The sequence below is a fragment of the Punica granatum genome, chromosome 5 (assembly GCF_007655135.1).
Source record: "Punica granatum isolate Tunisia-2019 chromosome 5, ASM765513v2, whole genome shotgun sequence".
Taxonomy (NCBI): domain Eukaryota; kingdom Viridiplantae; phylum Streptophyta; class Magnoliopsida; order Myrtales; family Lythraceae; genus Punica; species Punica granatum.
Window position 1 is genome coordinate 945,191 of NC_045131.1, and position 24,373 is coordinate 969,563.

The 24,373-nt window shown below is 39.8% G+C and overlaps 5 protein-coding genes across 5 annotated transcripts; 4 read left to right on the forward strand and 1 right to left on the reverse strand.

Moving 5' to 3' along the window:
* The first annotated feature begins 5,558 nt into the window (after positions 1-5,558).
* LOC116208882 lies at positions 5,559-7,387 on the forward strand. Its single transcript, XM_031542449.1, has 5 exons — positions 5,559-5,752; positions 6,113-6,186; positions 6,312-6,417; positions 6,537-6,586; positions 6,671-7,387. Exons 1-5 carry the CDS (start codon positions 5,662-5,664, stop codon positions 6,974-6,976), a joined length of 627 nt encoding a protein of 208 aa, XP_031398309.1. The 5' UTR covers positions 5,559-5,661; the 3' UTR covers positions 6,977-7,387.
* Positions 7,388-7,742: 355 nt separating this feature from the next.
* Positions 7,743-9,540, reverse strand: LOC116208876 (GDSL esterase/lipase 7-like). The gene is given in 6 exon segments (XM_031542445.1): positions 7,743-8,021; positions 8,143-8,395; positions 8,515-8,763; positions 8,903-9,024; positions 9,249-9,334; positions 9,336-9,540. Coding segments are annotated over 6 exon segments (1,092 nt in total). The 5' UTR covers positions 9,503-9,540; the 3' UTR covers positions 7,743-7,806.
* Positions 9,541-12,810: 3,270 nt separating this feature from the next.
* Positions 12,811-17,071, forward strand: LOC116208700 (O-fucosyltransferase 27). The gene is made up of 10 exons (XM_031542246.1): positions 12,811-13,252; positions 13,822-13,906; positions 14,219-14,289; positions 14,376-14,464; positions 14,562-14,805; positions 14,912-15,024; positions 15,100-15,190; positions 15,466-15,594; positions 15,693-16,246; positions 16,401-17,071. Exons 1-10 carry the CDS (start codon positions 13,052-13,054, stop codon positions 16,837-16,839), a joined length of 2,016 nt encoding a protein of 671 aa, XP_031398106.1. The 5' UTR covers positions 12,811-13,051; the 3' UTR covers positions 16,840-17,071.
* Positions 17,072-17,488: 417 nt separating this feature from the next.
* On the forward strand, positions 17,489-19,706 carry LOC116207340 (probable carbohydrate esterase At4g34215). The gene is made up of 2 exons (XM_031540250.1): positions 17,489-19,029; positions 19,127-19,706. The coding sequence occupies exons 1-2, from the start codon at positions 18,694-18,696 to the stop codon at positions 19,223-19,225; spliced, it is 435 nt and encodes a 144-aa protein (XP_031396110.1). The 5' UTR covers positions 17,489-18,693; the 3' UTR covers positions 19,226-19,706.
* Positions 19,707-20,377: 671 nt separating this feature from the next.
* LOC116207779 (probable disease resistance protein RF9) lies at positions 20,378-23,269 on the forward strand. Its single transcript, XM_031540874.1, has 2 exons — positions 20,378-21,459; positions 21,869-23,269. The coding sequence occupies exons 1-2, from the start codon at positions 20,481-20,483 to the stop codon at positions 23,122-23,124; spliced, it is 2,235 nt and encodes a 744-aa protein (XP_031396734.1). The 5' UTR covers positions 20,378-20,480; the 3' UTR covers positions 23,125-23,269.
* Positions 23,270-24,373: the final 1,104 nt, after the last annotated feature.

The following is a 24,373-nucleotide window of genomic DNA, read 5'->3' on the forward strand; positions in this document are numbered from 1 at the left end:
TACCAAAATGTGGATTATAAGTTTGAATTACAAAATTATATATGTATGTCGGTTTGAATACTGAAAAATATTGCATATATCTCAACATCTATATTTTTTCTTAATTTTATCATAACCTATGAAAATAACACAAGGCACCTAACATTTAGGGTAACATCTCAAAACTATTGCACCGTCAATATTCCATTCATTTTGGACGAAAAATCTACCTTGACACATAACGGTGCTGACGAGATAGTGCTTGAGCCACTTCTATGTTGGCTAACATGAAGAGTTCATCGGGTCAATTTTGAGCTAACTATTTTTATTACTCGGGTCATCATATTTTCGAGTTCTTGGATGCTATGGAAAACTCATATATAGGACTGAGCATACAATTATGAGTTCTCTAAAATATCTCGGGTCACCAACTCCGAGTTCTCTCTCTCCTTTCATCTCTCCCTCGATCCTCTCTCCTATCTTTTTGTCTCCTCTCTCTCGACTACCTCTCCTCTCTTTCCCGACTCTCTCTCATCTCAATTTCATCCCCTTCTCTCTCCTCTCTCCCGACTCTCCCCTTTATCTCTACTCTCTCATCTCTTCCCTCATCTCATGTGTTAGATCAGAGGGAGATGAGAGAGAGTAGAGAGAAAGGGGAGAGAGTCAGGAGAGAGAAAGAGATGAAATCGGGAGGAGAAAGAGTCGGGAGATAGGAGTAAGAGAGAGAGTAGAGAGATGAGAGTGTGGAGATAGAGTCGGGAGAGAAATGATAGAGAGAAGAGAGAGAAAGAGAGGAGAGACAGAAGATAGAGAGGACAGAGATAAGAGAAAGGATAGAGAGTCGAGATAGAGGAGAGAAATATGATGAAGGAGAAAGAACTTGCAGTTGGTGGCTCGAAATATTTGAAAGAACTCGTAATTGTATGCTCAGTCCTATAAAAATGAAGAAGTTTGTTTATATCACAATTTATTTAATTATTCCTTTGCAGTCCATTCTAGAAATTTTTTTAAAAAAATTATAATTTTTCAATTTCAAATTCACTTATATAAAAAGGTCTTTTGAATATTGATTGTGATCTTTTAGAAATAATATATCTACAAGAACTATTATAACGTAGACATATTTTAGAAATATTTATTATGTTTATCTATATATATATATCTTGATATTAATTTAAAATAATAATAATTGGTTTAGTTATCCAAGCACATTTGATTTTCTATTGAAAATATTGTTACTCTTAAAAAATTACTTGGTAAAAAAATTTTAAATTTTTTTTTTGCCATAATTGTATTTTCATAATTAATTACTTGACCTTAAAATAAGGATACAATCTTAAATTTTTTTGTTAAAATTACAGGAGGACGAATTTATCAAAAAAATTTGCTCTAATTATAATATATTTATTTTGAAAATATATTTCAGTAGAAATTGAATAAAGTAAAATATATTTAAAAACTTGGGCAAGACTAGTATTCACTTCTAGAATACGATATGACAAAGAATGACATACATATGTATATATATACTTTTTGGGTTATAAGGAATATTTATGGTCTAATATAAGAGCGAAAGCTAGATAAAAAGAAATATCGCTTATAAGGAACAATCACGGGACGTCATGATCTCCAGTTGGTGATTTGTGCCATTGCTCCAAGCCTATTTCCTCAAATGATATCTTGATTTGAATGATTGTTATCGTTGTCGGAGATGGACCGAGAGAGGGCAATTGCCTCTTCTAAAGTTTTGACGTTCTATGAAAATTTATATATTATTTTTTAAATTTTGATAAAATTTCTTATATTCGTTATCCTAATTAATAACAAAAAAGCACAAACATTCATATTTTAACAATTCTAGCACGAACTTTTTTCATTAACCTAAAAATGCACGAACTTTTTTCATTAACCTAAAAATGCACAAACTTTCAACTTGATAATAATTCTAGCACGGCGTCAAATTTTCTATTAATTTTGACAGAATCGAGGCAATATAGGGTACTGACAACCCCAATTGGGGGGAGAGCGTCTGCGACCCTAAACAGAGGGGTGGTGGCCGGAATCGAGGTCCCACCCTCTGAAATCGGGAGAATTCTCAAATTGAGGATTTTTTCGATTCTGGCAGGTGAAGCCACCACCCCGCCCATCACCCCTGATTGGGGTCGTTGGGACCCTTCCCCGATTGGGGTCACCAACACCTTCTGTGGCCTCGATTCCGTTCAACTTAACAAAAAAATTGATTTCATACTAGAATTGTTATCAAATCGAAATTGTGCATTTTTAGGTTAAGAAAAAAAATTTTGTGCTAAAATTATTAAAATGTAAAAAGTTTATACTTTTTTTTTTGTTATTAACCAAAAAAAAAATATCTTTCTATTCGTCCCGTTAAGCACCTCACCCAATAAAGTCGAAATCACGCATCCATCCCCATGTCGGTGAGTTAATTTTAACTTTTAATCCATTTATGGATTACACTAAATAAATCAAATAAAGCGTGACACTAAAAGTTAATTGATTTATGGCAAACAAAAGTAATTGATTAACCGACTTGATTAGTGAATTTTTACCGCCCACGCAAACTTCAATGGGCCAACCCACTAGCCTCGGCTCGGACCTCCCGCCCTCGTGTTCCTAAAAACCCACCTTCCCCCCACCCCCAATTAATCTGTAGATAATCCCTCTAGTCAATTTATTCTTCATCTGGTCTTCTTTGGGAAGAGTTTCGATACTTTTTCTTTAGCAATTCTATGCAAAAATAAATAAATAAATAATAAAGACAGAGAGAGAGAGTTGTAAAAGAGCTCTTAATTTGATGGTCATGCCAACTCATGATCTTCTCTCAGTAGCAATCCAAGGTGTTGCTTAATTAACAATTGACTAATTAATCAAGAAGTACTTAATTTATATGATTATTACTTGGTTGTCAATTTGTTGTTTGACTATATATTGCAATTTGCAGACAGAGATTCTGCTGCTCTATATTCGTTGTTAACATAATCTTTTCTTTTTTTAAATAATTACAATAAAGGTGCATTTTCCTTTTCAATTATAAGTATGGCCCATAAGTTTAATACAATGCAACAAAAATCCAAATAACTAATAAAACAGAACACGAGAGTTCCATCGCAAAAATCGAATTTACAACATTTTAGTAAAGAAGCGAAAGTTTGCACAATTGCTTTACACCATTCTTTCTTTCAACAGGCATGCAATTTTAGTTACGGTATCCAAGGAAGCAATGATTCGCAGGATCACCCAATCTTTTTTTTCTTTTTTTTGCTGGGTAGGACCACCCAATCTTCAAACTTGCTTACACACACATTTGGCATTACACGTCCTGCAAGAACTCCATTCCCAAATCTTTGACTGGACCGATACAATTATTCCTTTGAATTTGACTCGTATTATATTTTCATCTATCAAAATAATTAGTTGTATACTGTTATATCTCATATCTTTAATTATGTTACTAGTTGGGTAGGTGTTAACTCTATAAAAAAAGAGTTATCCGTACCTTTTCACGAGTTTAATTGAAGCCAGTTTATCGAGTTTAGGTTAACTTGAGTAAGCTTTTCGTCTACTTTTCGTTTATTAGCTTTTATTTTATAGGTTTTAGTTGTTTTGATTAGTTTTGCTTTGTTTTTATACGAATTGGAGCTACTTGATCGATCATTTGCAGCCTCTAAGTTCTCGGAATTTTTTGGATAGGTTTAACTCAAGCTTTGAGGTGCAAATTGCCTATGGATAGAAAGCTCATCGAGTTAAGAGTGTAGTGATTCAAACGGTTTGCGATTTGGAATCTGGATGAGGAAGATATGGTTGATCGAAGTTCGACGCGCAAAACTGTTTTACTGAACCGAGAGCGCTCAGGCTGCGAAATCGAAGGCCTAGGCTGCCCCAACTCAGCCCACTCGGCCATTAGCTCTTTCTTCCGATATTTTGTGTGGGTCCCAAGACTATGGGAGGAAGGAAATTAGGAGAGAGATTATTGGTAGTATTAGTGACTATTTTTGTGAGATATCTTTAGAGATTTAAGAGTCGAAATTATGGATCTTAATTAGGAAACAAGATTATAGGGGTTGAGAGAAATTCTTGGAATAGGAAGAGAGTCTTTTGACGTTCAGAGGAGGACACGAAGGGAGAGATGGCTGAGGACTCTTGGATACCTTTTGGACATGACTTCTTCGAGCTCTGAGAGAGGATCGCGATCGAGACCTGGCAGGAGTTTGTTCTTTTCATCGATTCCTCTTTACCTTTCTCTTAGAATCATGCTTAGGATGAACTCTTTTGGTTTTATTGTTACTATAATGAGCTAATTTTATCGTTCTAAGGATATGATGGAACTCAATGTGTAGCTAGATTTTTTATATTTTTTTGAATTTATGCATTGAGAATTCCGTTTATTTATCCTATATTGAGTTTAATGCTTACAATTGTCTGGCAAACTGTTGTATTGATGGGTTAACCTAATCGAACTTGGTAGAGAGATTTTAGGTTTAGAATTGAGATACAATAGCCTAAGTTCGATCTTGAGGTTTCGATACTCACACCCCTTAGGTAGCCAATAACTTAATTACAATTCCTATAGGAATACAAGGATTAGTTAAGTTAGATATTTTTCTAAGCTACTCGGAAGATACTTAAGAAATATTAGGGCGATTGAGGTTAGTAAACGGGTTATTGATAAATTAACGATAAAGACTATTTGGTAGTCTAGCGAAGTATCGGGAGAAATAATAATCCTAGGTCTTCTCCATTGATTGAACTTTTGTCGTGCTATTTCTTGCTTTTAAATTTTACTTCTTAAAAACCAATTTTCGATTGGCTTTTCGAACGCTAGTGAGGTTTTTAGTTCGAGTCTTTGTGGGAAAGATCTCCACACATTATTTTACTACTTGTACAGCATGTGCACTTGCAGGGTGTAAAACCGCAAACAGTTGGCTCTGAACTGTCCCATGACAACAAATTAATTCTTTCTTTGCTAATTGTACGTGTATGTACCCTTTCTATTTGGGAAAAAAATTGCATGCAATAGAAAGATGACTATATAGGAAACTGAGTTAATATTATTTGAATCTTTCAGAGTTCTTGATGAATAAATGTTCCAGGCTCTTGTGGGGAAGAACAAGTACGTAGCTCGTTCGCCTTGATTGCACGTAATTTTCAACTTCATATCGGATTTCATGAAGAAAAAAACCAATATATATAATATTATCTCATTTGTAATGTGCCACGTATATAGATTATTTCAAGATCTTAATAATAAGCACAGAAGTACAAAGTAGACACACAACCTCGATCGCTTGCCAGTCCGAAATTCAAACTTTTTATATCAAGGAAATGAACTGTTTTTCCCTAATTAATTTCCTCTATTTTAGCCATACTTTATTGAATTGTCCTGGCAATTTTGAGTGCTCCAAAACCCTGCAAATATTCAGAGAAATAATATTTTTTTCATTAAAAAAAATGTTGCAGATGTGTCGTGGTATGCTTTTTTGACTTGAGTCGGGCTTAACTTTGTGCTCTCTCCCTTCTCTATAAAACCCACAAGATGCCCTTCAACTAGTTTCCCCTCTCTTTCTGATACTGAAACAAATCATAACTATCGCCAGCTAGCTACTACCACTTCATATATAGTAGAAGGGAACTGATCACTGGTGATCACTGGGTTCATTCAATATAATGATGACGGAGATAGGGTTCACGAGCTTGTTCCTAGGGCTTCTCCTTTTCATGAACTGCATAAGGGATCCACTGGCCGAAGCTCGTACAGGTATGTCGTCAATAATCTGTTGCAGGTTCTACATCCAGGAGTAATTAGGACTTCTTGATCTATTTGTTAGTGGGTATATATTTCTATAGCCAAATGCCTTCAAATAACATCACTGATTCACCATAAGTGATTTTCTTCTGTCTGAGGCGATATTCATTAATTACTAAATATATTTTCGTCTTGTCATAATAGAGATCACTACCCATCTACGTCTAATTCATAAACCATTGTTAATATCTGGTGGAAGAGTTTTAAGATAAGCAATGTATTCAATAATTAGCTCATGAATCAATCATGAGGGTTTTTTTGAGTTTAGATATATATAACTCGAATAACACATAAGTTAATTGCACTTTCTAGGCTGGGGTTTCACTCAAGATGCAGATATTACAGCGCAGACCGCAAATGCCGAAGTTGCGGTGCCCTCTCAAAAGGTAGCTAGACTTGTTATTTCACAAGGTTTTCATGTCCATATAATATCATATAAGTTGTGTATCATATGACATATATGCACATCCAAATTATAATATGTTAGATATATTATCTGATCGATGAACAGGAAACCATTGGAGATTTTGCTGCTGCTGGCACAAGCAAAATGGGTGCTGTAGGGCGGAAAATGATGGTGGATGAAAACCTAAACGGAGGGAGTTCAAGGACTTCAGGTGCCCAGCATATATATAGCTATATGAGTTCACAACACCCATCTAATTTTTTTGAGGTTACTTAATTTTACAAGAAAACTAGGGTTTTTCTGAATTCATAACATTGTCGTTGTATGTAGGAATACATGCTGATGATTTGTCAAATAGTATGAAACCGGGCGATGATGAGGTACAACTCGAAATATCTATCTTCTTGCTCATCCTTCTAGACAATTACGAAGTAAAACCCGAACTAACATATGTTCTTTTGCAGCAAGAAGCATTGAAATGTGCAAGAACACTGGGAAACCCCAGGAGAGAAGAAGAAGCAGCACCAAACTGGGTCCGTCCTCCAAGCATTAGAATCAGCATACCAGCTACCGGCGCCATTGCCGTTGACGATGAACAACCTCCTCCTCCTCCTTCTTCCTCTTCTTCTGGAACTACAAGGGAGAAGAGGCTGGACAGTCTTGAAGCTGCGAACGAAGAGATTGTGAATCTCATGCACAGAGATTACAGCAGAGGACCCCCCAAGGCTAGACGTAAGCCCCCAATAAACAACCACGAGCCTTCCAATTGATCATATATGCATGCTTCCAGGCGCCGGAGGAATACCCACAAAAAAAAAAAAGTCAATTAGTAATTTTAGTTTTAGTTTTAAAAATGTCTCGTAATAAAAGCCAGCTCTAATTAGATTAGGTTTTAATTACTAATGACTATAGGTTTAGGCTCCACAATTTTGCCCCAAGATAATATAGGAAGTGAAGTCTCTTAACCTGTAACGATATATACATATAGAAAACCTCTTCTTTTTAAAGTTTTTTCTTTTATTTTCTAAGTTTGGCCTTTTGTAAACTTTGTTATTCAGAAAGGATCGTTGTAAAGGATCGATCCCAGTCATTAGTAAATTCTGATGACTAATTTTGTTTGTAGTCAGATATATATCGACGTTCGGAGCAATTAGTGATGATCTTGTGTACATTAGCTAGTACTCTGTGGCGTCCTTTCCCTTTTTCTCCTTCTTTAAATTTATGTTGCTTTATAAATAATGGAAAAACCCGTATGGCAGATTAATCAACAACAATTGCTTAATTTTACCTTTGCCGTACAATGTAGTTAAATTTCATATTAATGCAGTCTGGCTCAAATCTAGATACTCTGTCCGGACCCAAAAAAATTAATATATCCCACAGGATTCAGTAACATGTATGTATTAAAGAGGGTGTAATTCAGTTGCGTATATTCTCGACTGTTGACCTTGAGGTTATAGGTTTAATACCTAGTGGGACTACTTATGCCAATTTATTAGTTATTTAAGATTTATTTTTCATTGTACTAGGCTTTAGGTCTACTTTATAATTGAAAAAAAAATCATATCATTATATATATATATATATATTGTCTTTTTGATCATATTTGCACAAGCTCCTTTATATTGAGTGGAGTACAAACAGATGTCCCATTGAAACACCGGGTAGCTATGATCGAGTAGAACGTTTCAGTCTGATGGTATCCATCCCAGAAGAAGTGCTCGTTCGGATTGCGACATGAACTTAGGAATGGGATGCACCCTGAAGTACCGTTTCCCCAAGCCTTGCAACAGGGATTTGTTGAATCCGTAAGACCTGTAATTAAAAGTCATAAAAGCTATGCGGATGATTATGTATATGAGGATGATAGCGACGCAAATAATTAATTGATCGAGATTAATCATATGTCATTTGGCATGCGGATGATTTGACCGACCGTATTTAGGAGGGTGTATTATTGCATCATATCCAAGCCAATTTGCTTCTCCAAGAACAAAGGCTGAGCCCCTGAGATAGACTGTCATGTTCCGAAGCATTTCTCGAAGGTCGCCATTGAAAATTGAAACAAGCCTGTTTGATTCATCGACGCATAACCCGCTATGGTTTGACTTCCTCGTGATTGATGGGATGCACCCAATGGGCCCAATCTCAAAAACCACAAACTTCCTCGCTCCCAGATCAAATAATCTCTGCCCGCAAACAAATCAAAGAACTTAGTAATCAGGCGACCAGATTAATTAGAAAAAGAACGGTCGTGCAGATCGGAATTTCATGATCTCAATCAAGAGCTATGCATAAGAAGATGTACTCTCAGATGGTCGGAGAGATTTCCTATAAGGATCTGGGAGAAAGCATTGGGAGGGTAGCTCCGGCTCGTATCAAATAGATTAGGCTCGAGGTAATTGTTGATGTAGTCGTTACTGCCTACAGTGAGAGCAAAGATTGACTTGGACAAGTAATCAGAGATATCATTCGAGCCGTTGAAGTGCTCTGGTAAGTCGTTAACAGCCGTCCTCTCGAACAGATTCACCTGGTCCTCCAATTTCAAGCATATGCCCTTCATACAAAATTTCCCATTACTAAAATAAACATGGAACTTTATTATGCAAATCTTATGGATTAGGATCTGGGGGTTGAATTCATTTTCTGTAAGTCGTAGAAAGAGTGTTTCACTTTCGGATTCAGGAATTGCTTACATAAGGACTTCCCGTTTCCGGAAGAATGCCGCAAGATCCCGATGCAAAATTCAGGCCCGTGATCACATCTGGTCTGCTCGGGCTCATGTATGGTGGAGGGTATGGAAGACGAAGAAATTCAGCTGCCAACCAGAGAAAGAGTCGATAACTCATGAAGGCTTCTGCATTCAATATTATTAATGCCATAAGGCAACAGCCATTGCAAGACTAACCGATGGAGGACGACTCTCATTTCCAAGCATGTAATTAAATGGAGGATTAATCCATATTGTCACGGGTTCAAATCCTGTCATCCCTACCTATTACTTATCCTCTGAGCACTTGGATCTAATATAAAAGTACCTACCAATAAAATCTACGACAGTTCGGCCATTGGTGAACCTGCCGGTGGAACCCTTGGGGAAGTTATTGCCATAGGGCAAGTAATTAGCGGGCTATGGTGGGCAAGAAATTGTTGTTCCCGCTGTCGAACAGTGAGTCCCCAAAGACATACAATGCCGGTGCAAGTGGGGGATCTGGACTCGAGCCTGAATGTTCTGATATCGTATGAACCGAGCAGAGCAGAAGTAGAATTGATCGAAGTCTCGACTCTGATGACATCTCCTTCAATATCTCTCAATCATCACAGTTAATCAAGAGTGGGTTTTCCATAAGGAGGGACACTTTATTCACATGAAAATTCACTTGTCGTTGTTACGTACGCTTGCTTCTCTCACATTTAATTTCTTTGTAACCGATCATCATTCGATATTATTATACAGAGGAAGATTGCCCGTTGTTTGGTTCAGTGGGCCCAAGTACTGGCCCATAAGTTATGGGCCTTTCTTCTGTAGTAGTCTGGTAATTTTTGGGCCGATAGCGCCGGTGAAGCCTTGATTTGTCCGCTGAGAGGAGCAAACAGGATACAACCTATTTTCATTTTTCACAAGATTTTCTTTTCTTTTTATTTTTACATAAAATTCCTCGAAACGGGAAAATTATTATTTATAATTATTTTATTTATCATAGTAATAATAATGTGATTATTAAATCAGTGAAATGCATGAAAAGTGAAGACAAGTCGCCTAGCCAGGCAAGTGGATAAGAAGGCGCCATTCGAGAAATTTTATATTCACGTGCTTTGGCCACATTTTCTCTGGAAGGCAGCTCCAGTTTTTATTATTCCATTTCTGTAAATATATAAACATAATTCTTTATTCAACATTGAAATAATATATACAGTTGTCGATATTTATATTTCCTATTACTTCCACTAATAGCCACAAGTTGGATTACTCGAGGAGCATTACTAACCATTGGGAATTTTTGGCAAAGAATAAAATAAAGATGCCTTCTTGGCTATTTCTAAATTAAGGGCAAATTAAAAAATATATATTATAGGAGCCGCGATCTGAAATTGAGGAGTAAAATAATCCAATGCATGCATGATCTAACACTAACATGTTGGTACCTCTCGTCATATGATCCCAAAGGCACGAAACATTATTATATACCAAGAGAAGACAATTAAACACTTATTCCACCGATCTCAAATTCATTTTCATTTCTGATATACTTGCCTTTGCCTACTCGGAATGGAATACTTGGGTCACAATCACTCCTATAACAAAATAATAATAATAATAATAAAACTGTATCAAATTCAAATCATGCTCATGAATAAAATAAAATCGACTTGCGCATTTACAGTAAAAAGAAAATATCCACAGTCAGTCTTATAATAAACGCCCTTTTTAATTACGTATTACTCAAAAATCTTTTGAGCGATATCGCTCTGGTCTTGTTTCATTATAAGTGTTTTAGAGTGAGGAGTACGAACTTGACAGCGTGCATGTAATATTTTTTTTTGAAATATTTTGGCTATGATATTATTATCTATACTGAGAAAACTTGCGAGTTGAAACGCATCGACCCACAGATAGATAGGGGGAAAAAATGCCGAAATAAGCAATGTCCTAGGAGAGGGTAGTGGCCATTGAGCTATTTTGTGTCTGACATTAGGCATTAGCTATGTGGGTTGGGACAAAAAAAAAAAACAGCTTTCAAAGCTTCCATCAAGAGAGAGAGAATCCAACTGGGGGTCTGTCTTTCTTCTTTATTGAATTTCTCCATCAACAAAATCAACTCAGGTAATAAATCCATCCTGTGTCTGACCCAAATTGCATTTACTTCTCATTTACTTCTGCCCACCCCAAAAATAGGACTTCTCATTGTAATTGTTGAAGGTTAGCTTAAATCACCGAAGAAATAGTTGGCTCTGCCCATCTGTTTCTCACTTTCACAAAGCAAGGCCCCATGCAATCTACTGAACTTCATCACCAACAATAACATCCATTTTTATTTTTATTTTCCTTTTTCCCTCTTGAAGATCACGAATTGTGTCCAATTTACTAACCTAGATTAATCATCATTTGAGTAGTGTCGTGACCTTGAATACAAAATCCTTCCTATATATATTTCGAATTCTTGCTCTATAAATAAAGTTTATTCATATGAAGTGTAGTTTATTAACTGCAGTATATTTCGTGATTAACAATAATACCTTCAAATGCCTCTTTTTAGATTGCTGTCTTTGCAACTTAATCTTGAAATTATGCTATTATTAACGAATCAGTGACTCAAATGTCTTTCTCAATGCAAAAAAAATCGTTGATTTATTGAGAGAAAAAAGAGGCAATAATAGAAAAGATATCTCTTGAGTTTACAGAAAGCTTCAAACCCATATGCAATGTCAATTGTGGTGGTGTTGTTCATTATAATGGAGGACACGTGAGCCTCAAAAGATTGAAGACGACAAACATAGGACAGACCCACTCATTATATTCGACAATACTATCTGCTATTTCAGGATGAATTTTGAGTTGTCAAAAACCAACTCTCTCGTCAAACTTCAAGAACACCTTGCCTAGGATAGGCTAGTGAATAGAGCTTGCTTGTTGGGTCGTGAGAACTTATCATCTTGGAGGAAATGGTTGAGGGGTTGGTAGTTATTAACCAGCCTCTGCTTGTCTTGAATTTGCTTCGATTTTTTGTTGACGTAAAATGTCTCACATGCCCATGGTGAACTGGAGGGCTCGATGAGATCTTGTTGCAAGAGGCCTGCACATCTGGAGGAGGCAAGTTGTTGATACTCGAGGCTCATACCATAATGGTTGGCCTTGGTTCCTTGTTCTTCTTGAAAGACAGTCTAATAGAGAACTGTTCATTTTTCCACAATGGATGATGACACTTTTTGAAGAATTCTTGGTGATAGTCTGCACAAGATTTTGCTTAAGGCCTTCGACCAGATGTTCAATCTCGATTTGTTGGGCCATGAAGAATCGCGGGTTTTGCATGTACAATTGAAAGTATTACTTAAATCAGACTCTTTCAGCCGTCATTCTAAGCTTGGCCATCTGGGTAATGATATCCCAGCCAATCACTATGTCCTTCTTAGACAAGGTTGATCCTAGCATCTTTGTAATGAGAGAACATCCAGAAAAAAAAACTGAATTTTGATCGGCCTGCTTATGAGATGGGTCGAGAACACATCGTTGGTGGCGGTATTGAAATGCTTCCAACACTCTTTGGAAAGAATCTCCAGATTCATAGTAGTTTGGACATCACCGGTGTCTAGAAATGCAATAGCTTTATTAGGCTTTGCGTGGATCGAGGAATAGATGAAATCTGGAAGGACAGAGTTCACCAGATTGATTTTTCCTGTCACTAATAAAACTTAAACCAACCAAAAATATTTGTAATTTTTATAATTGCGAGAGTAATTTACTCTACAATTTTCTTATCCCGTAAGAGAGAATCGGGCGGAGGAGGGAGCATGTCCGAGATTTCCAACTCAACTGCACCGCATGGACTGAACACGACATGCTGTCACACGTGTCAATTTCACTTCGTCGCTCACTCCACTGTCTTCCTTCCTTTCCTTCCCTTTCCTTCTTGACTCTCGCCTTTCTCCTCACCTCCTCCTCCTCCTCCATCCCCCCTCTCTGCGCTCTCTCCCTTCCTCTGCTCCTTCAAGCTCCGACCTTTCTCGACGTAGGTACAGAGAGAGTAAGAAGGAGAGAGTATTTGGACTTACCCAGAAAGAGAGAGAAGGGGAAGGAGGGAGGGATTGAGAGAGAGAGAAGAGAGAGAGAGGTGAAGGGGAGTGAGATGAAAGGAGAAGGCAAGGCAGTAATGAAGTCAAAGTTGAAATGGGTTGGGCTAGTGGGGCTCATCCTATCGTCCCTCTCCATCTCTGTCCACTTCTTCCTCGCCAGATTCACCGAGCAGGGCTTCTCCGAGTACCAAGCCTCCATCACCATCTTCTCCTGGCGACCCATCTTCGAAACCGCTGTGGATGTCCCCAAAACTGTAAACTTTCTACTCCCCAGATTTGCTTCTTTAACAATATCCCCCTCACTTTGCAGAAGACACCCTCTCATTGGTTCTTGTTTGTTTGCGGCCCTTCAGTTACTCCGTATAGATCTCACCTTTTGCCTGTACCACTCTAGTCTAGCGTTGCTGTTCACCGTTGCTCTTCTTCACGCAATTGAGCAGCTTCCTTAAAATTGGTTCTTCTTGGTTCTGTTAGTGGGTGATTTTCAGTGTCCTGTTTCCTCTGAGTTCGTGAGCTCTTCGTGTTACTGATCAAGATGTACTTTTGGTACATTGATTTGTTGCTTAGTCTAAGGCATTCCTGGGTTTTGTTTGAATCTTGTAAAGACAAATCGGGGATGTGAAGTAGTTATTGGGTTTTATGTTTGTCCTACATTGTCTTGCTTCTATGTTTCTTGGTCTATTTCGGATCTCACTTTCATTTCTGAAGCAATAGTTATGCCTACTTTCGTTTCCAATTTAACACCGGCCGTTTTCATGTGAAAACCATTGTCTGCCGTGGTTCCTCAGTATTCACCTGCTTAAGGCTTTTCTTTGATGTGCAGAGTCCCTTGCACAGAAGGCTATGGAGCCCCATGAGGCGTCTAGATCCCTTGCATCCACACGCCAACCCTAGAGGATATTATGCAGGTCGGTAAGGCATTGCGAAATTGAAATTTGTTTGTGATCTCTCAATTTGATACTTTAGAACTGTATGCAGCAGTTTGAGATGATTCGTGTAGGAAGCCTTTTAATTTCGGCCAATTTATGTTGAATCAGTTTTTTAATCTGCTTCCAATGACTATTGTGGGTTCCACATGATAGATTTTTCCATCGAGATTTTTTTTTTCCCTCCTTTGTTCTGATTTATGCTTTAGGAAGTTCTGCAAACTAACCTTATTCTGTGGATTTCTGCTGAAGTTATTGGGCGGATTATTTGTTAATTCATTGGAACTGTCACAGATCCCAGTTCGAAGACCACTGGGTTCATCTTTGTGAGGATACAAGGCGGTTTCCATGAGATCAGAAACTCGGTGGGCATTCTATATTGAAATTCTCAGTCCTGATTTATCATCTTATACCTTTAAATCAACGGGTTGATACCCTTTTAGTATCTCAGGTAAGCGATGTGGTTGTGGTTTCTCGCCTTCTTAATGCGACTCTAGTGGTTCCTGAGATCCAATCAACTACAAGCAGCAAAGGAATCAGGTCTGCTGCTTTCATGTTCAAATACTAGGATTCTGACATCATAAGCTCTGGCTTACTAATGATCTTATTCAATCTATGTGGTGGCTCTTTCATGCAGTTCGGAGTTTAAGAGTTTCTCCTACCTCTACAATGAGGAACAATTTATTTCTGCATTAGCTAGGGATGTTCATGTTATTAAAACCCTTCCAAAAAATCTCAAAGGTGCAAGGAGGAAAAAGAAGATCCCTCTTTTTAGGGTACCTTACCAGGCCTCCCCTTACTTTTATCTCCACCATGTTCTCCCTGTGCTTAGCAAGCATTCAGTTGTTGAGCTAGTCATCTCCAATGGTGGTTGCTTGCAGGTATAACATTACCTTGTCCCAGTTTTCAATTTATCAAACTTGATTACATAAGAATTTCCATTCATATTGCTTTCTTGAGGTTAATGGTTGTTGGAATCTTGGACAGGCTATTCTCCCATCCCAATTTGAGGAGTACCAGAGGCTAAGGTGTAGGGTCGCTTTTCACGCTCTTCGATTTAGAGGAGAGGTTCAGGAACTTGCAACCAAGATTTTGCAAAGGTCTGTAGATACAAATTATTTTAAACTTTATTCAATTTTAGGGCGTTTTCTTATTCGTTTTATATGCAATTTTAGGCTGAGGTCTCCTGGAAGGCCATTTATAGCGTATGATCCTGGGATGACTCGAGATGCCTTGGCCTATTATGGCTGTGCTGAGCTGTTCCAGGTAGACCCATTGTATTGACAGTCTATGCCACATTCCTATGGAAATTTTTGGTTAGAGACATGCTTCAGTTTCCATATTTTCCCTTATTGACAAGCCAATAATATTGAGGGGAAAGATGCATTCTCTGCACCTATTAGACATGTTGAATATGTTCTCCCCGTGTTTTTCCCCCCATTCCTGGAAAATTATTTTATATTTTTAGTTACCTAAACCAGGAACAGCCCTTTTACCGAATTTTCTCCATTTTATGATTTCTTGACTCCACTTACTTGAAGGATGTACATAACGAACTTATTCAACACAAGAGGTCATGGATGATAAAGCGGGGGATTATTAAAGGGAAGCTTTCTGTGGATTCAGCGGCACGACGCCTCAAAGGCTCATGTCCTCTTATGCCTGAAGAGGTAAGGCCTTATAAGTTTGATCAAGTCGAGCAAACCTTTGAAGGGCATTTATTGAGTCAAATCAAATGAAACTCTTATTTATTTATTTGCCTTTACAGATTGGAATCCTTCTTCGTGCTTACGGGTACCCATGGGACACTATTATATATGTCTCTGGTGGTGAAGTTTTTGGGGGCCAAAGGGCTCTAATTCCCCTCCATGCCATGTTCGAGAATGTTATTGATAGGACTTTCCTGAGCACAAGCTGGGAGATGAGTAGACTTTATGGCCACGAGACTAATCTCGTCAACAACCATCCTAAGAAGCTTCCGGTCATCGACTTCAAATCCAAGCGTGAAGAATGGAAGCTCGCAGGCCCACGACCCCGGCCCCTTCCACCACCCCCAGCGAGGCCTAAATACCCATACAACATCGAAGGGTGGTGGGGTTGGGTCGCTGAGAGTGATAATGAGCCAGAGAGCACCGTGATGGAGTTGAGGATGAATGCCCATAAATTGCTGTGGGAAGCAATCGATTATATAATCTGCTTGGAGGCTGATGTTTTTATTCCTGGGTTTGATCGCGATGGGAAGGGTCACCCGAATTTTGCTAGCTTGGTGATAGGACACAGGCTCTACCAGTCAGCTACATCAAGAACTTACCAACCAGACAGGTAATTGTTCATGATGGAAGCATGAAAGTTTGCGTTTGTTTTCTAAAATTATTTTCAGGAAAAAGGAACTTACACACATTTTTCACGCTAGAAAAAAGGAGAACTAGAATCTTTGTGTAGAACTTAGACTGAAATCTCTTCATGCCTAATGCAGGAAAGAAGTCGCCGAGCTCTTGGAACAGACCCGGGATCACCTATATCAAGCAAATATCACGTGGGTGAAATCAATACGCCGACTCATGAGGAAGGGTCTACTCGACGGACTATCAGGAGGGTCGATGAAATTGAAGTCCTTTTCTTTCCTCTCCCACCCGGTCCCTGAGTGTTCCTGCACAACACATGACCTACAAGACCCACAACTTAAGGCTGTCGTGGGAGCTGTGCACCGATGTCCTTCTTGGATGAATACTGGTTCAGGTACAGTCCCGAAAGAAAAGGAAAGTGAGGACGATCTTGAGGAAGACGACCCCTCGTCGTCTTCTTCGGGATTGTTTTTCGGGAATGCTGGTGGAAATCATGAGAGTGGGGGTGAGGCGAGTAAGGAGGAAACCCAATTAGAGGACCAGGAAGAACTCGAGGGTGGAGAAAGATGATACTAGGAGGCTAAATCGAGCCGTGTACATGAGCTATAATTATAACTTTGCTGGCTAACCACAATTTTTTCTTTTTCCCTTTTCGTTTTGGCATTGGAGCAATTTTGGGATAGAACTAACATACTTTGACTTCAGCCTTCAAGATGTTCAGTACTTTTGTACAAAACCTGTATATGATCTTTCTTGTTACTTTCTTCCTTTTCTAGTGTGAATTTGATTATGCTTTACTACATATTTTGGTTATATATTTATCTTTAATGTCACAATCTGACTGCAACCCAAATTCAACGAGTGATTATTCTGTAAAACAAATTAATTATTTAATGCCTTGGGGCTTAAGCAACAACAAAGTTTGACCAAACCTCCTTTACATAAAAGACGATTATCTTTGTGATGCAAGCAGATTATCATATCAATGCTCCTATGAGACTATGTTGAAGAATACTACTCAGGGAGGCTACTAACAGAGAAAGACTTTTCAACAGCTTGACGGGAGTAAAGAATATTCAAATATTCGAAGTACCGTTAGTAAGACTTTCCAAGAGCTTGCTTTTGTCAATTCGCACGCGGCATAAAATAATATCTGTTATGTTTCGAGTACTTCGGTGCCAAGTAAAGATGAGCCATAAAAAGGGCAAATCGAGAAAAACACAGAGGGGTGAGAGTTTCTGGCTGTGCTTCCTTTGACCTGGAGCAGTACAAAGAGATTCAAGAGAAAAATGAGTGAGGGTGGTAAGAGCATAAACTGGTTCGCGACCTTCTTTTCTTGCTTCTATGTGCCCATCAGAAGCAGTAAAGAGGAGAGCTCGAGAGGAGGCGACAAGCCCACGGAGGCAGAGGCAAAAATGATCTCTGCTGCTAAGCATTTCTCATCATCTGCTGCCGTAGTTCGGTACGGTTAAACTGATATGTCCAATCTCCTATCAGAATCAACTCAATCTCTTCATCCGCTGACAGCCATAAAGACAAGTTGATTACCAAGAAAATCGGAGTTAGGTCATCTAATATCCCAGTGGTCCAACAGTCTGTCTCCATGCAATTCTTAAGGTTGTAAAACAATGGGAATTTCCCCAGACAAGGAGATGGGTTCCCATGTATGACTTGTTTCGCGTACGATGATGCAGGAACGAGATGCAAGTGATCGTCTGACTGGCTGTTTCTCATCAATTGATGATCAAGTGTACCGTGACTTGTTTTGAAACTTATATTTTAAAAAATATCCCGATCGATTCTTGTATTTTGAGTCCAGCGTGAGCATTTTTTTTAATGTATCTTCTTGGTCCCGTGTTATATAACTCCAAACTCTGTTTCATACGATTCCCGACTTGATTTTTTTTTTCTCATAATTTCTACCCGAAAGGGTTTGCTCGGTTTTTCTTTTGACCGGAAGAGGGTTTGCTTGGCTAACTAACATGGAACTGAAACTAGCTTCGTTTTGTTGAGAAAAGTAGAAAAATGGAAATAATAAGTTAAAGCTGAAAATGTAGGAAAATAGTAAATAATTTATTGTAAGAATAGCCGAATGCATTGCCAAATGCTAAGGCAGAATCAGAACAAAACCTCTTTCTTTCATCGATCATCTTCCCATAGGCTCATTCGGGATGTCGACCCTTTTACTCATCTCGTTTCCTCCTAGCCAATGCACTATCCATTGTCAGCTGGCGCACCGACCTCTCAGCCCGAACACATCTTCCTTTTGGCTGGGCAGAGCAACATGGTGGGCTGTGGCTGGCCATCGCGTAGTATGGAATGGAATTGTACCTGAGGAGTTCAAACCACACGATTCAGTCATGCGGCTCGACGGGGACATGAACTGGGTCAAGGCCAAAAGAGCCGATCCAATCGGGCATATACATGGGACAACCCGTTACGCGAATCGGGCCTGCGATGCCATTTTCCAAGAGGATCCTGGAACAAAACCCGAAGTACGGAACTATTGAGCTCGTCCCATGTGCGCTGAATGGGAGCAGCATAAGCAGGTGGCAGCGGGGGCGGGACGTGTACGGAAACATGACGGCGAGAGCTGAGGCAGCAGTGAAGAACGGCGGCAAGATCGAAGCGCTCCTGTGGTGGCAGGGCGGAGCAGATTCGGATAACATAGACAAAGCACACAAATACAAGGAGGACCTGACCAAGTCCTTCCAAGACATCCGAGCCGATCTCAAGTTGCCGGAGCTCCTGATTATCCAGGTACGAACAGAACATTCCTTCTTCTCCATCATATTACTCCTCCGCTATACTACATTCGAATTCCGTCCATGTCATTTTGCTTATTGGCAATATACAGGTCGTGATACTTTACTGGATTGATCCAAGAGGCACAGTTGTCATTGAACGTCCCAAATGTGGAGAACGTCGACCCCCATGTCCTGCCCTTGGAAGCTGATGGAGTCCATGTGACTGCTCAGCCCCAGCTTCTAACTGACAAGTTCCTCGAGGCGTTAAGCAAGAAGAAAACTACATCAACTCAGATTCGTTGACTAATTCCCTTCCACTGGGTTTGTTATAATCAAGCTAGATTCATATATTTGACATGAACCAGTGAAGAAACTTATTTATTTTGATTTTTCCCTGCAGTGACGAGGAAGTTATCGCATTACCGAGCTAAATCATGTTATCGACAAAACACTAGTCACTATCTACTACATGTCTATTGATTCTGGCACGTGAAGGATGATGAAATCAATTAGTTGCTGTGATGCAGAGAACTTTGTAGTGAGGCTCTGCGAGAGACCTTACATTATATATAGAAAAGCTCCATATATATATATATATATATATATATATATATATATGAGCGGGCGTGTAGAAAACATATTATGGTCGCTCATGATTTCATTATCATCGTTAAAATCCGATTACGATGAATTAATATATCTTCCTAACACTTCAAATATATGCAATTATGATTTTCTCCTTAATAATTAATTTGCGAATGCATGAGAGTTTTTAATTTATAAATAAATCAATTTAATCTATATTACAAATGGGAGAATGAAGGCAGTTGGGTTGACTTTCCTTGTCCCGAAATATCCAGACAAAAGTAATAATCAAGGTGCAGTGCGTTGGGCGCTTTAGCCACATGAATAATATTATATGTAACGGTTAAATTAGGAAAGTAAAATTCCAGGTAGGAATTGATTAAATTAGGAAGGTAATAATCAGTCCAGGTATAAATTAAATTAGGAAAGAATATACTTTTTTTATGTGATTCATCTCGTGAAAGATTAAATAATCAATTAATTAGGAAACAAACAACCGAAACTGAAACGGAAACTTCCCTCCAAAAGAAAGATTAGAAGGAGAAAAGGAAAGATTTTTTTCCATCCGCCTTAATAAATAAATAAGGCAATTTCCTATTTTGAAGACCAACGGCCAACGGTCCGATTGTTTAATTCCATTCAAGCTGGTGTTATTTCTATATATACTGACCTCAACCTCCTCTGCTCTCTCTCACACTTAATAAACTTCAACAATCGATCTGAGTGGGTGAATTGATCAAAGATTGATTTGATAACTACTTATTGTTCCATCGCCTCTCTCTAGAGTCAAGCGATCGAGATTAATTGCTGAAAACAACACGAAGCTCAACGCAAACACAATCATATCCCGCGAATCCATCGATCCAGCCACCTCCCACAATGATAGTCACGTCTATCGCCCCTGTCCTATCTGCATCGAAGATACTTCTCCAATATCTGCTTACTGCAGAGGTGATACCTCTTTTCGAGGTTAAGGGTCAGGTCGCTGCCCTCACGAAACAATTTGAGGACCTCTGCAGCTGCCTGTCGCAAGCGATACAGGACGGACAGAACAAACATGTGGTCTCCAAAGCTATGCGCGTTCTCTACGACTGCGAAGACATTATCGATACTTACAAGGTCAGAAGAAGCTTGAGGAATCCGTTGCTCAGGCTGAAGATGCTGCATGAGGTCGCGAACCGAATCGCAGAAATTCACCCCATGCTCGCTGAAGCTGCTCAAGCGTGTAGCGTGCCACCTCCATCATCCCCCAGTCTTCCATCATCCTCCAGTCCACCTCCATCGTTCCCTGATATTCTTCCGAACGTTTGTATCGGGAGAGAAGACAGCGTGGAAGAGATCGTGCACGCGCTCCTGGAGATGCCATCCTCCACGTCCAGTCATGTGGTTTCTATCTTTGGGATAGCTGGGCTCGGAAAGACCACTCTGGCCAAGAGAGTCCTCTCTCACCCTCAAGTACGCTCTGGCTTTCAAGGATTTGCCTGGGTCTGCATGTCCCACGGAACGACCACCAGAGACTTAGCTGCAGAGATTTTGTGCAGTGTCTCCCCGGACCTGACAGCCGAGGAAGTCCTCAAGATGGAGGAGACGGTTATAATCGATAGGCTGCGCAAGGTCCAGCTAAACAGGAAGTGCCTCGTGGTTCTGGATGATCTCCGAAGTCAAGCAGACTGGGAACGGATAAGCCATGCATTCTCTTTGCGTGAAGGACCGAGTAGGTTGCTGGTAACCACCCGGAATAGGACATTATCCCTGCACATAGACTCAACTAGGCTGTACGATCACTGGCTCCGTTTCTTGTCCGAGGAGGATAGCTTCGACCTCCTGATGCGGATAATCAACCGTCCCGAAACGGAAGGTAACCCAATAATCCAAGCTAGCAAGAAGTTTGTACTTACATGTGCTTTTGAGTTTTCCGTGCATGAGTATACATATTGCTGCGGGAGACTTATATATTATATTACTGGTGATTGAATTCTAAGAATTTTTGCGTGTGGAGTACCGTACGTGATCTCTGACAGAAGGCAATATCATGCTTCCTGAACTCTCAGTGCTAGAATTAATGTTCCTGGTCTTTTACCACATTTAGCGTTGCCAAATCAACTCTAGGGCATGAATTTTTTGTGTGATTTGACTTGTGTTGTTTGCGGGACTTCAGTTCTAAACATCCAAGGAAGGGTGGCCTAAAAAAATGGACTTCTTATGTGATATGAGCATAGTTTCATCTTTGATTACGGAAAAAGACAAAAAGATGCATCAAGAGGTCTAATTTGCTGTTTCGAATTGTTGTTGTTCAGGCCTGGACGCGGACATGGAGGATTCAGCAAGAAAATTGCTCAAGCTCTGTGGAGGATTACCCTTAGCTATCTCCACTATCGGTGGCATTCTATCTAGGAGAAGCACCCTAACTGATTGGGAGGATATCCGGAAGAACTTTGGCCAAACCCTGAGGCATTTGGATGAAGGCCGGGCGTTATGCAAGGTGGTGCTAGATCAATGCTACGATGAGCTGGACTCTAAGCTAAAGCCCTTCGTGCTCTACCTTGGCCTCTTTCCTCAAGGAGCCGAAATCACTGGAAAACAGCTCTTCAACTTGTGGACTGCAGAAAAGTTCTACTTGCCTCGCAAAAAGCTGCTTGTCAAGGATAAATTCGATTCAACTTTAGAACTAAAACCTCTGGTCGACTCGGGTATCGTTCTGGTAGAAGAGGATAAGCCGACCAAACGGATCAAGAGTTACCGCCTTAATAATTTCATCCGAGAATTATGCATCTTAAAGGCACGCGAGGAGGAGCTCTTGCTTGTTCTCGACCTACAGAGCAGCAAGGATCCAGTAAAGGCAATTGCTTCTTCGGGATTGAAAGATTGCAGCAAAATCCAGAGGCTATCTGTGCTTCTAGGCAGAGATGCTAAACGAGACTCCTGTCTCGGAAACATACTGAAGGCAAAGAGTGCTCTTGACCTGCGAACTCTTTTCTTGTTCGAAGAGAAACGGTGTGAAGGAAGGAACTGGAAGCAGATGGGCAAATTGTTCGAGAAATGCAAGCATCTGAGGGTCCTAATGGTTGAAGGGTTAGAGTCAGTGGAGGGGTCCCTTCCAGGATCAATAGGAGATCTTTTCCAATTAAGGTACCTCAGCTTTAAGAACACTCAAGTCGAATGCCTACCCCAGTCATTGCGCAACCTCAAGAGTGTCAAGACCTTGGATCTACGGGTGAGATGTACCCCCACATCTCCAGCAATCATCGTCCCCGATGTCCTGCAGGAAATGAAACGGCTGAAACGTCTTTACCTCCCTCGACATTTCACCACCACTGATGACAAGGAAAAGCTGAGATTGTACCACCTGAAGAAGCTTCGGACCCTGAAAAACTTCAGTTCATCAAAGTGCGAAGAGAGTGACTTAGCTGAACTGACCTCTCTCAAAAAACTTACTGTGATTTGCTCTGTGGAAGAAGTTGATCGGTTTTCGAGCTTTGCTACAGATGATAAGATTACGTTCAAGCACATCCCTTCTCAGTGAATACTTCTGTCGAGATGCAGATGGAGTGTACTTGGTGTAAATACATCCTTGTTTTTATCAAGCCACTGTAATCACACCATATGAGTGACGATTTATTCTTTGGAATTGTACACGAATCTGCCATCTATTGTTCCAATTTATTGGCCGGAATAATTCCTTGTTAAGTTTCTTTTCTCCCATTTTGGGCCAACTTATGTGTTACTGAACTATATCCTGGAAATCTCTTTCTTTACGTTTATGGCCGTGTTGAGTTCATGCATATTCAGATTCGTTACCATGGCTGCAGGGAAGCCTTCGAGGATTCTTCCCCCAGTATTCATTAATAAGAATCTTCCCTTGGTGTTCAATATTCAGTCCTCCTCCATGTCATTGATGCCCGTTTGTCTTCTGCAGTATCCCATATCATATTAGAAATCCAACGCCTGGATAGATTGTGTTCTGAAAGAAAAGAAGCAGAGGATTCATTGAGAAAAAAGCGAGAAAAAAAAAATTCGAAGAATTTAATTCCCGAAGATGTGAAGGAGAAACCATATATACTGCTCTCTGCTTAAGGCTAATATGGCCAGCATTTTTCCATTGGCAGCAGCAAACAAATGCCGTCTTTTCACCAACTTTTATTTTGTGTATTAGTCAAAGTATCTCCAACTGTGCTAGGTATTGGAACTCCCCAGTGGCATTAATCTCCCTGCACAGGTAGTCCTGTCAGTCTTTGGGTCCTAATGGATCCAACGGGCCATAAGCCATTGCTGTGTTGAGAAGAATGCAGCCCTATCGACGGCAAGAGCTGGAGCCGGGGATCCCTTGGCTGTTCCATCTATCGGCCGCATCTCTTCTGCTCTCCAGTATCCTGCAGGTTATTGCTTTCAATAGATGTCTTTGGTCTTTGTTGACATGCGGTGATGCATCCGGATAAATTTCCTTTGTTGACATGTGGTGATGCATCTGGATAAATTTCCCGTACAACTGATTTAATACGGGTAGTACACTGCAGGAGTTCCCCAATTTATGCTTGACATCTTGTAGATAGTGGCACATATTATTGAGGTGTCTTTGGTTATTGGCTTCTTTCTTTTTTAGGTCCTCTGTTGATAGATTTTTATCAACTTTATGAGAGGGACTACAGTTAGCTGATAGGCTTGGAAAGATCAGATGCTGGATTAGCATCAGTTCTTGAGTCCCTCGAATTCTGTTCAAGCCCCACGAGGTTTCTTTCCGAGACCAAAAGCTGATGCTAATTAAATGATGTGCG

Bases quoted from the DNA above. Each gene is read 5' to 3' on its own strand.
- LOC116208882 (XM_031542449.1), top strand. From the start codon at position 5,662: ATGATGACGGAGATAGGGTTCACGAGCTTGTTCCTAGGGCTTCTCCTT. The intron at 6,187-6,311 runs GTAGCTAGACTT...ATCGATGAACAG, and splicing joins TTGCGGTGCCCTCTCAAAAG to GAAACCATTGGAGATTTTGC. The intron at 6,587-6,670 runs GTACAACTCGAA...GTTCTTTTGCAG, and splicing joins TGAAACCGGGCGATGATGAG to CAAGAAGCATTGAAATGTGC.
- LOC116208700 (XM_031542246.1), top strand. From the start codon at position 13,052: ATGAAAGGAGAAGGCAAGGCAGTAATGAAGTCAAAGTTGAAATGGGTT. The intron at 15,191-15,465 runs GTAGACCCATTG...ACTTACTTGAAG, and splicing joins GCTGTGCTGAGCTGTTCCAG to GATGTACATAACGAACTTAT. The intron at 16,247-16,400 runs GTAATTGTTCAT...TGCCTAATGCAG, and splicing joins AGAACTTACCAACCAGACAG to GAAAGAAGTCGCCGAGCTCT.
- LOC116207340 (XM_031540250.1), top strand. From the start codon at position 18,694: ATGGGACAACCCGTTACGCGAATCGGGCCTGCGATGCCATTTTCCAAG. The intron at 19,030-19,126 runs GTACGAACAGAA...GGCAATATACAG, and splicing joins CGGAGCTCCTGATTATCCAG to GTCGTGATACTTTACTGGAT.
- LOC116207779 (XM_031540874.1), top strand. From the start codon at position 20,481: ATGATAGTCACGTCTATCGCCCCTGTCCTATCTGCATCGAAGATACTT. The intron at 21,460-21,868 runs GTAACCCAATAA...ATCAAGAGGTCT, and splicing joins CAACCGTCCCGAAACGGAAG to AATTTGCTGTTTCGAATTGT.